This window comes from Pristiophorus japonicus, unplaced genomic scaffold (genome assembly GCF_044704955.1).
Source record: "Pristiophorus japonicus isolate sPriJap1 unplaced genomic scaffold, sPriJap1.hap1 HAP1_SCAFFOLD_2070, whole genome shotgun sequence".
NCBI lineage: Eukaryota > Metazoa > Chordata > Chondrichthyes > Pristiophoridae > Pristiophorus > Pristiophorus japonicus.
In genome coordinates this window covers 25434-37341 of record NW_027251768.1, presented here as the reverse complement: position 1 = coordinate 37341, position 11908 = coordinate 25434, and the positions used below count along the sequence as shown (strand labels likewise).

The following is an 11908-nucleotide window of genomic DNA, read 5'->3' as shown; positions in this document are numbered from 1 at the left end:
GGGGGGGGGGGGAGTGTGTGTGTGTGTGTAGGAGAGAGGTTCCCACCGCCCAGCACCCTGGGCCTGGTTCATCAACCTCCCCCCGAGATGGCGCCTTCCAGCCGCGCCACATCTCCTCACCCGGGCCACAACGCTCAGACTCTCGCAAGCGACTGCTCCACTCGATGACAACCGGCCTTTTCATCCTCAGCGTGTGTGGGGGCGCGCGGGCCCGCAGCGGCCGGTTGCTAAGGGGGCGGGGGGGGAGGGAGAGAGGAAGGAGAGACTTGATTGGTCCTCCGCGCGCCGGCCAATGCGGAGTGCGCTTGCTGCGGGGTGCGCGGGGAATGTCCGTGCTTTGCTCGGATGGAGCGATGGCGGCGCGCTTGGCAGGTAGGAGCCGGGAGAGATAGCAGCTCTGCGAGGTGGTGGGGGCGCTGAGGCGGGCCGAAACTCGGGGCAAATCCTTTTAGTTTCCCCCCAATCTCTCTCACCGCCTGAGGCGAGGCCTGGCGCGGGTTTAAATGCAGCAGTGATGCCGGGCCGGGCCTGGCTGTACCAAAGGCAGCAGATGGACCCTCTGTCCTCAGGGACAGAAGGTTGCCAACTTTGGTTGGATGTGTTCCTGGAGGTTTCATCGCAAGACCTCCCACATCCTTATATAATCAACCCCCCCCCCCCCCCCCAGTTCTATAACTACTAAACAAAAGGTGCTCAAAGAAAATGAGAAAAAGACAGACTTTTTAAAAAAAAAATGTCTCAATTTTTCTCCTGGGTTGCGAAGCAGCAGTGGCCAGGAGATTAGCCGTCAATTCCTGGAGACTCCAGGGCAATCCTGGAGAATTGGCAACCCTAGATGGACACGCCTCACTTCACACACTGGTCATTCTGCCTGTCAAATGAAAGAAAGACTTGCTTCTTTTATCGCCTCAAGACGTCCCAAAGCCAATTAAATACTTTAGAAGTGTAGTCACTGTTGTATTGCAGGAAATGCGGCAGCCAATTTGCACACAGCAAGCTCCCACAAATAACAATGTGATAATACCCAGATAATCTGTTTTTGTTGTGATCTTTTGGATGAGATGTTAAATCGTGTCCTGGTCTGCTCTCAAGTGGATGTAAAAGCTCCCATGGCACTTTTTCAAAGAAGAGGAGGGGAGTTATCCTCGGTGTCCTGGGCCAATATTTATCCCTCAATCAACATCACAAAAAAACAGATTATCTGGTCATTATCACATTGCTGTTTGTGAGACCTTGCTTGTGTGCAAATTATCTGCCGCATTTCCCACATTACAATAATGCCGATGCTCCAAAAGTACTTCATTGGCTGTAAAGTGCTTTGAGACGTCAGGTGGTCGTGAAAGGCACTATATAAATCCAAGTCCTTGTCGATAAAGTGCCATGGGATCTTTTACGTTCAGCAGATGGGGCCTCGGTTATCGCTTCTCGGCCTTTTGGCTAAGATCATGCGTAACTGACCTGACAGGGGAGTAACCACCATAACCCCAAGGTGGTTCTCCCTGGATCAGGAAGGTATATGCTTGCTTTTTTGGAAATAGGAGGTGGGTGGGGTGGCTTGACCCATCCACCTCCACGGAGGTGTGTGGGTGACCTGACCCATCCACCTCCATGGCACGAACCTGGTATTGCAGTACTTCCAGGAACGGTGCAGTGGCTCTAGGCCTTTTGGCTAAGAGCATTGGCGCAGAGTGATCCTTGAATGGGCCCAAGGTGACCTCTGGCGTTTGTGATTTGACAAAGAATTGGAACGATTGGCTACGAATTTCAAAAAAAAAACATCTCATTCAAAAGACGACGCCTCCGACAGTGCAGCGCTCCCTCAGTTTTTTGTGCTCAAGAATGGGACTTGAACCCACGTGTGTGTGTGTGTGTGTGTGTGTGTGTGTGTGTCCTCCCCTGGTTGAACAGGCTGTAGCCGGTTCTTTAAATAAATCTATCCTAATTCGAGGCTCTTATTTTTTTTAAAGTTAAACATCCACTTTCGAAAAAAAAATCTTGACTCCTCACAGTGTGCTGAGGCTGACTGTCGGTGCAAAGGGTAATAACCCAGTGAGCTGCTGATAATTGAATTCCCCTTAACTGAATCGGGGGAGAACTAGTCAGTGCCGAGACTGGGGTTGTGGATGTGCAGTGTCTGTGTTGAAAGCAGAATCCATCAAAGCTTTTAAAAGGAAAGTGGTTTAATATTTAAAAGGGCTTGTGGAAAGAGCAGGGGAGTGTGTCTTAAGTGGTTAGATCTTGCCAAAGAACTGACACTATGTTCCACCCTTCTGCTGTAAGATGATATGAACTGTAAATTTATAAAGCAATTTGTATGCTATTGCAAACAAGTTATTGTAGTTTGTGTATATTTGGTATACTACACCACCAGTCTAGTCTGTTCTCATTTATTCACAGCTTTCATACCTAATTTCTGTCTTGTGCTGATCTGAAAATGTTTTTAGAAATGGCTATTGTCTCTTGGTTTCCTGATTCTAAAGCAAGGAGCTGTTATTGCTGCTGCAGTAATATTGCTGTCACTCCCGGGTTTACCAGCATTTTGACATCAAGTCACAGGGAATAAAATAATCCCAGCTCAAGGATCAGGCATCAGAAAGGACAACATAGCTCAAACTATGTTAATTTGAACAGCAGTGTTGTAAGTGATTATATGTGAATTATTTGACTGAACAAGTTAATAACATTAGTCGAAGAGTTAAAACACTGGGAGGGGGTAATTCTATTGTTCAGTTGAATGTACTTGAGGTATGTTGCCCTTTCAGATGCCTGGACCTTGAGCTGGAATTACTTTATACCTTGTGACTTGATGTCAAATTACTGGAATACCTTCCAGTGTGTAGAAGGGTCGCCCAAAACGGAGATGAGGAGGAATTTCTTCTCTCGGTCGTAAATCAGGAATTCTCTACCCCAGCGAGCTGTGGAGGCTGGGTCATTGAATATATTTAAGATGATAGACAGATTTTTGAACAATAAGGGAGTAAAGGGTTATGAGGAGTGGGCAGGGAAGTGGAGTTGAGGCCAAGATCAGATCAGCCATGATCTCATTGAATGGCGGAGCAGGCTCGAGGGGCCAAATGGCCGACTCCTGCTCCTATTTCTTATGTTCTTACAAGAAACGAGGGACCAATGTGAGGTTATTACCCAATCCTGTTAACAGGTGCCTGAGAAATTGCACTCAATTTTTGCAAGAATGTATTCAAACTGGTTCTTTAAATCCTTATCTTTGTGGTTTACTCTTGGCAAATCCATCTGCAATTATTCAATGTAAAATGAAGACTTGCATTTATATAGCACCTTTTGCAACTACTGGACGTCTCAAAGTGCTTGCAGCCAGTGTAGTCACTATTGTAATGTAAAATTAAAACTTGTGTAACCTTCTTTATTGCCAATGCTCATTGCTGTTGGCCCAGACATCAGCAGCTACTGTTTTCTGAAAAGAATAGTGGCCTTTACTAAACTGTGAACGTGTAATGGCAAAACCTAATAGTCATAATCGTACAAATTCAACTGCACATCAAAACATATTCATCGATGAATGATGTAAATTGCAGAACTATTGATGTAAAACTGTATCTGGAGTAGTTAACTTCACGTGGATTTTCAAGATGTTAAGACATCTATGCGAAGAAGTGAGAGAAAGAAAGGAAGACTTGCATTTATATAGCGCCTTTCACGCCCACTGGACGTCTCAAAGAGCTTTACAGCCAATGGAGTACAATGGAGTGTAGTCACTGTTGTAATGTAGGAAACGTGGCAGACAATTTGCGCACAGCAAGCTCCCACAAACAGCAATATGATAATGATCAGATAATCTGTTTTTGTTATGTTGATCGAAGGAGAAATATTGGCCAGGACACCCGGGATAACTCCCCTGCTCTTCTTCACAATAGTGCCATGGGATCTTTTACGTCCACCTGAGAGGACAAACGTGGCCTCGGTTTAACGTCTCATCCGAAAGACGGCACCCCCGACAGTGCAGCTCTCCCTCATCACTGCACTGGAGTGTAAGCCTAGATTTATGTGCTCAAGTTCCTGGAGTGGGACTTGAGAGGAAATAGAGATGGCAAAATAGAGAGACTAAAAAAACAATAAAGGAGTGGGAGAAAGAGAATGTGGCAGACAGAAGAGAGAGGGGCGATACTGGTGGAGCGATGAAGACTGAGTGAGGCAGAAAGAGGGACCAAGGAGCAGAGAAGATAAAGGCAGAAACGGTGTGAGACAGCGAGGCAGAGAGGGACGAGAGAGAGAGAGCAAAAGTGAATGAGAGAGGGAGAAAACAACGTGGGGAGACATAGAGCCAATTCGAGAGAAAAAAGAGGCAGAGAGATGAGAGTGAGGCAGAAAGGGAGAGAGAGACAAACAGCAATATGATAATGGCCAGATAAGAGAAAAAAACGAGATAGAGGAAGCATGCGTTCGATAAAGAGTAAATCTCCCTCCGCACTGTCCCATCAAATGGTCTGTGGCTCTAAGTAACATAAAAACATAAGAATTAGGAGGACTAGACTATACGGCCCCTCGAGCCTCCTCCACCATTCAATAAGATCATGGCTGATCTTCGACCTCAACTCCACTTTCCCGTCCAATCTCCATATCTTTGATGCAATGAATGTCTATTTCTAATCTGCCTGAAGAAACCGACCGGTCAGAATGCTGACACTCAGGGACACCTGTTTTATCTCAGCACCTTTCTGAATGTGTTATTAGGCACTTGCAGAGATTCCCTGCAGCGGTTTCCTCTTCTCATTCCCTGAGATTCCCAAATCTTCTCCCAGCCTCATTCCACCTCCGAACACCTTGTCCTCGGACACACTGATCTTTCTGAATCTGAGGCACATGAAAGGAAAATCCCTCCACTGTTATCATTCCCACTAAGACACATTTTTGGGCAGTATATATAGCACGTCATGTCAATGCTGAGTTCTCCACTTATATAGGGTCATCATCATAGGCGGTCCCTCGAACGAGGATGACTTGCTTCCACAAGAGTTCACAGATGTTTCAATGAAGGACCCGATGTTCCAGTCCTGAACTCCAAGGGGGTGGAAGATGCCTGTATGTGGATTTTTTTTTTTTAAACGTGTGGTGACCGTTGCACACCAGCCACCACATGGGCTTGACAGAGCTAGGTCTTTATCCAGTGGCAAGGGTTAACCAGGACGACTGGAGACCTGCTCTGCTGCATGGACCTAGTGCGCACACATATCGTAGTGCGGGCTGTTCCGTGCTGCTCCTGGGCCCCGTATCCTCATTTGCCGCACCTCCGCCGTGATCTCCCGCCGCACCTTGAATGCAATACTCCAATGTAGATCCCGAGGCATTGTTTTCCCGCTGCTGATCTGGTTTCTTCGCGGGGTCCTGGCCAAAATTGCTCAGCCTGGCACTCTGCTTCAGTGTCGGGCTAATCGCGTGGCATATAGGATAAACCTATGAAGGAAGAACTTGCTGATACCAGTCCTCAATTTGCCTTTTACTAGTCTGAACTTGTGACCTCTTGATTCGATGTTCTCCCTAAGGTGTGCGGGTGTGCATCGATCGGGAAGTGCCACGCAGGCTGCTCGCCAGCTGCTTCCGCTGGAAGAGTTACCGAGCATGCATAGCCGTGCAGAAAGTTTAAAGGGTCCGTGCACACACAATAATTTAGACGGGGCATTGATTCTACTCCTGTGGTTTTAATTGACTGGATTTACCTCTTCTACTCCAGTATCTTTTACATCTCTATAATGTCACCTTAGATGCTAAAAAGCTTCAGTTTCTCGAGCCTACAGTGTCAGCCGTGGCTCAGTGGGCAGCACCCTCACCTTTGAGTCCGAAGGCTGTGGATTCACTTCCTACTCCAGTGACTTGAGCACAAAAATCTAGGCTGACACTCTCCAATGCAGTGCTGAGGGAGTGCTACACTGTCGGAGGTGCAGACTTTCGGATGAGACGTTAAACCGAGATCCCATCTGCTATCACAAGCAGACATAAAACCTCCCATGACACTACTTTGAAGAAAAGCAGGGGAGTTATCCCCGGTGTTCTGGCCAATATTTATCCTTCAAGCAACATCACTAAAACAAGATGATCTGGTCATTATCACATCGCTGTTTGTGGGAGCTTGCCGTGCGCAAATTGGTTGCTGTGTTTCCCACATGACAACAGCGACTACACTCCAAAATTACTTAATTTAGCTGTAAAGCACTTCGAGATGTCCGGTGGTTGTGAAAGGTGCTATATACATGCAAGTTGTTCTTTTGTTCCTCAACACAGACATTCCTGGATCAGTCTTGTGGCTCTGCGCACTGCTCCAAACCTTAAACTTCTATCTCGTATCTCGCGCTTCAGAAAATGAAACGGTTCACAAAGTCAGAGCACTGTACAGTTTGATCATGACTTCCTCTGATTAATGTAGAGGAACAATTGAGCACTAGCTGTAGTGTTTACATTTAGTAACGTGGAACAATAGAAGCAGGAGATGAATGCACTGGACTTCAGGAACAGCTGGGTAAGAAGTTGCTGAGAATTGAACTGGGGATGATTGAGTGTATTCCAGAGGGAAAAGCCTCCAGCAAGAATATAATACTTTAAGAATCGATTGGAGACCGTACACATTAAAGGCTTTCCACGTCACAGTGGAATAAATGGTTCAATTGGGAAGTTAAGAATGGTGTAAAGCAAAACAAATCGTTTTTAATCGACTCAAACCAAGAAGGAGGAAATTGGAAAAATATAAAATACAACATAAAAGTAGCTTGTAGAGAATTTAAAACCATTGCAGAGAGAGTTTAGGTAGCAAGCAGGTTTTTGCATATTTGCTATTAGAATTACCTAGAATATACAGCACAGAAATAGGCCATCCAGCCAAACTAGTCTGTGCAGGCAGTTTATACTCCACTCGCGTCTCCTCCCATTTTATCTACCTCATCTCAGTCCTTAAGCATATTTTTCTATTCCTTTGCCTATAGAATTACAACAACAACTTGCATTTATATAGTGCCTGTAACGTAGTGAAATGACCCAAGGCGCTTCACAGCAGTATTATAATAATTTGACACCGGGCCGCATAAGTAGAAATTAGCGCAGGTCACTAAAAGCTTGGTCAAAGAGGTAGGTTTTAAGGAGCGTCTTGAAGGAGGAAAGAGAGGCGTAGAGGTTTAGACAGGGAGTTCCAGAGCTTGGGGCCTCGGCAACAGAAGGCATGGACACCAATGGTTGAGTAATTATAATCAAGGATGCTCAAGAGGGCAGAATTAGAGGAGCGCTGATATCTCGGGTGGGGAGGACGGGGTATGGAGGAGATTACAGAATTAGGGAGGGGTGAGGCCATGGAGGGATTTGATAAGGATGAGAATTTTGAAATCGAGGCATTGCTTAACTGGATGTCAATGTAGGTCAGCGAGCACAGAGGTAATGGGTGCGAGTTAGGACACAGGCAGCCGAGTTTTGGATCACCTCTAGCTTACATAGGGTAGAATGTGGGAGGTCAGCCAGAATATACAGCATAGAAACAAGTCATTCGGCCCAATATTTCAATAGAAATATCAACAAGAGACCATCGAGATGAGATAGCAGGAGAGGAACTATAATGGCAGTTTAATCAAATCTAGAAGCTTCATGTTCAATCCCTGATTCAGCTGTTGGGAGTAGCTGGGAGCTGCAGTTTGCTTCCATGGTCCTGGGCCTAAGCCAGGATTCCCACTCCTGATCGCTTCCAGACAGTGCTGCTGAAAAATACATTTAAGTCATCATCATAGGCAGTCCCTCAGAAGCAAGACTTGCTTTCACTCTAAAACTGAGTCCTTAGGTGGCTGAACAGTCCAATACAAGAGCCACAGTCCCTGTTACAGGTGGGACAGACAGTGGTTGAGGGAAAGGTGGGTGGGACAGATTTGCCGCACGCTCTTTCCGCTGCCTGCGCTTGGTTTCTGCATGCTCTCTGTGGTGAGACTCGTGGTGCTCAGTGTCCTCCACTTAGGGCGGTCTTTGGCCAGGGACTCCCAGGTGTTGGTGGGGATGTTGCACTTTATCAGGCACTTTTGAGGGTGTCCTGGTAACGTTTTTTCTGCCCATCTTTGGCTCGTTTGCCTTGAAGGAATTCCGAGTAGAGTCTCGTGTCTGGCATGCGAACAATGTGGCCTGCCCAGCGGAGCTGATCAAGTGTGGGGATGTTGGCCTGGTCCATTTAAGTGGACATAGGGTGAACAACTTTCCTCTCCAGGCTAACTGGATTTAGTGTCTAGGCTTGTGAATGAAGAGCATCTACTTTTTAAAAATTCATTTTCGAGATAGGAACGTCGCTGGCAAACCCAGCATGTATTGCCCATCCCTAATTGCCCGTGAGAAGGTGGTGGTGAGCCACCTTCTTGAACCGCTGCAGTCCGTGTGGTGAAGGTACTCCCACAGTGCTGTTAGGGAGGGATTTTGACCCAGCGACGATGAAGGAACGACGGTATATTTCCAAGTCAGGATGGTGTGTGACTTGCAGGTGGTGGTGTTCCCATGCGCCTGCTGCCCTTGTCCTTCTAGATGGTGGAGGTGCTGTCGAAGAAGCCTTAGCGAGTTGCTGCAGTGGATTTTGTAGATGATGCACAGCCACGGTACATCAGTGATGGAGGGAGTGAATGTTTAAGGTGGTGGATAGGGTGCCAATCAAGTGGACTGCTTTGTCCTGGATGGTGTCGAACTTCTTGAGTATTGCTTGAGCTGCACTCATCCAGGTAATTGCAGAGTATTTCATCACACTTCTGACTTGTGCTTTGTAGGTGGTGGCAAGGCTTTGGGGGAGTCAGGAGATGAGACACTTGCCGCAGAATACCCAGGTGGAATAGTGATAGGAAACACTGCAGTTGGACTTGTTTGTCTGGTTAGGGAGGGAGGAAATCAGCCAGGGTTTGTGTTCCTAATTTTAATATAAAATGTGCGTGTGAGGATAGGATTGGGTTTGGTTATGTCATGCCCTAATGTATGACGATCCTGGCAACACCATCTGTCCAACTGATGTCAGGCTGCTGGCACTCTTTGAATGTCACAGGATGGGGAAGAGTCTGAAGCAAGATGGAGCTTTAATATTTAGAAGATGAAAGGACTATGTGGTCGGACATGAGTGTTTGCTTTTAAAAAAAAAGCAGCTATTTAAATATAGGGTTCGTATCAAATTTTCATATTATCTACCTCGCAAAAAGCTAAAACGTCTTGGGTGTGTTGGAAGTACATGTATAGTCAAGGGGAAAGCTGTGTGTAACTCCAAGCTATATGAACTCCATGCAAAAACTCTTTATAACGCTCCAAAGCAGAAAATGCTGGAAACACGCGGCAGGTCAGGCAGCATCTGTGGCGGGAGAAACCGTTAACGTTTCAGAAGCAGTTAACTCCGTTTGTCTCTCTGCAGTTGCTGTCTGACCCACTGAGCCTTTCCAGCATTTTCTGTTTTTATTTCTGGTCTCCAGAATCTGCAGTATTTTGCTATTGGTTCCAAACCAGGACAGACTTATGAAAGGTGTTGCAAATTTATTGGGAGTTTTTTTTTGCAGCGTTGAGTTTTTTTTAACCTTGCTTTTCAGAAGGCATTTGATGAAGTGGCTTCCAAGGGCGTTCTGGCTGAGGTGAAAGTCCTTGGATTATTAGGACGCAAGTTCAGTAACCTGGTTAAATACCTCAGTGGGGGGGGAAAAAATAAAGGGAATGGCCCACGCCGATCATTCTGATTGGATCGCTGTGTCTGTGAGCGCCAGAGTGCCCCAGAGTTCAGTCTTGGGACCTCTCTTGTTTTTATATTTATAAATGAGCTTCGTGAAGCAGTTAAATGAAGAACAATGTCCAATTGTGGGAGGAAGTAGGGGGCCCAGAGCAAAGAAATAACATTTTACTACCCAGAGAACTTTGTGAAAGTGGGCCGTTGAATTGTAAATGGTGTTTAATATTGAGAAATGCAGGGTAGCACAATTGTAAATTAAAATCGAAAATATGTCTGCAAAATAAAGGTCATCCTTAAATAGGTCGACAAAACCAACGTGAGCATTGAAGTATTGCAACGTGTGGCAAACAGAATTGAACTAGACTGCACAAGGCTAGTTCTAAGCTATGTTCCACATACTCCTCATCATCATAGGCCGTCCCTCGGAATCGAGGAAGACTTGCTTCCATTCCTGAAGTGAGTTCTTTGGTGGCGGAACAGTCCAATACAAGAGCCACAGACCCTGTCACAGGTGGGTCAGATAGTCGTTGAGGGAAGGGGTGGGTGAGACTGGTTTGCCGCACGCTCTTTCCGCTGCCTGCGCTTGGTTTCTGCATGCTCTCGGTGGTGAGACTCGGTGTTCAGCGCCCTCCCGGATGCACTTCCTCCAATTAGGGCGGTCTTGAGCCAGGGACTCCCAGGTGTCAATGGGGATGTCGCACTTTATCGGGGAGACTTTGAGGGTGCCCTTGTAGCGTTTCCACTGCCCACCTTTAGCTCGTTTGCCGTGAAGGAGTTTCAAGTAGAACACTTGGTTTGGGAGTCTCGTGTCTGGCATGTGGACTATGTGACCTGCCCAGCGGAGCTGATCGAGTGTGGTCAGTGCTTCAATGCTGGGGATGTTAGCCTGAATGAGGACGCTGATGTTGGTCAGCCTGCCCTCCCAGGGGATTTGTAGGATCTTGCGTAGACATCGTTGGTGATATTTCTCCAGCAACTTGAAGTGTCTACTGTACATGGTCCCATGTCTCTGAGCCATACAGGAGGGCAGGTATTACTATAGCCCTGTAGACCATGAGCTTGGTGGCAGTTTTGAGGACCTGGTCTTCAAACACACTTTTCCTCAGGCGGCCGAAGGCTGCACTGGCAGCAGTGTTAAGTATCGTCGTTGATGCCTGCTCTTGTTGATAGGAGGCTCCCGAGATATGGGAAGTGGTCCAGGGCTGCACCGTGGATCTTGATGACTGGGGGGCAGTGCTGTGTGATGAGGACAGGCTGGTGGAGGACCTTTGTCTTACGGATGTTTAGCGTAAGGCCCATGCTTTCGTATGCCTCAGTAAATACGTCGACTATATCCTGGAGTGCAGCCTCTATGTGCGCAGACGCAGGCGTTGTCCGCGTACTGTAGCTCAACAACAGAGATTGGGGTGGTCTTGGATCTGGCCTGGAGATGGCGCAGGTTGAACAGGCTCCCACTGGTTCTGTAGTTTAGTTCCACACCAGCGGGGAGCTTGTTGACTGAGGTGGAGCATGGCGGCGAGAAAGATTGAGAAGAGGGTTGGGGCGATGACGCAGTCCTGTTTGACCCCAGTCCGGACATGGATTGGGTCTGTAATGGATCTGTTGCATGTCGTCGTGCAGAAGGCAGAGGATGGTGTCGATCTTTTGGAGGCATCCGAAACTGAGGAGGATGCTCCATAGACCCTCGCGGTTGACAGTGTCAAAGGCCTTTGTAAGGTCGAAGAAGGCCATGTATAAGGGCTGGCGTTGCTCCCTGCAATTTTCCTGCAACTGTCGTGCTGCAGAAATCATGTCTGTTGTGCCCCCCACGCTGAGTCCGGTTAATGTGTCATCACCCTACAAAGGATTCAGAAGAAAATGAAAATGATTTTAGGTTTAATCTCATTAGTAAAAGGGGAACTGTGGTTCAAGGTTTTAAAAGGAAAAATGAAAGACTTGGATTTATAGGCACCTTTCATGACCTCCGGACTTCTCCAAGCCAATGAAGTACTTTTGGAGTGTAATCACAGTTGTAATGTGGGAAACGTGGCAGCCAATTTGCGCACAGCAAACTTCCACAAATAGAAATGTGATAATGGGGTCGAAATTGATCAAAGGCAAGTTCCACGCATTTACCGTCGAAAAGACCGCTAAGATCCTGACGGTACTTTGGGCAGAAGTTTGGTCAAAAAAGGAGGTAAAAGTGCCCGGCAGCAAAAAAGGAGAGTGGATTCTGGGCGGTAAATGCAATCC

At 46.9% G+C, this 11908-nt stretch overlaps 1 protein-coding gene and 1 pseudogene across 1 annotated transcript in view; both read left to right on the top strand.

Moving 5' to 3' along the window:
- Nucleotides 1-297: 297 nt before the first annotated feature.
- Nucleotides 298-11908, top strand: part of LOC139244968 (iron-responsive element-binding protein 2-like) — a 29908-nt gene continuing 18297 nt past the window's right edge. The window contains exon 1 of the mRNA XM_070871070.1: nt 298-372. Coding sequence (XP_070727171.1) covers nt 327-372 — 46 coding nt within the window. The 5' untranslated portion in view covers nt 298-326. The remainder of the gene's footprint in view (nt 373-11908) is intronic.
- On the top strand, nt 1418-1656 carry LOC139244969 (U2 spliceosomal RNA; annotated as a pseudogene).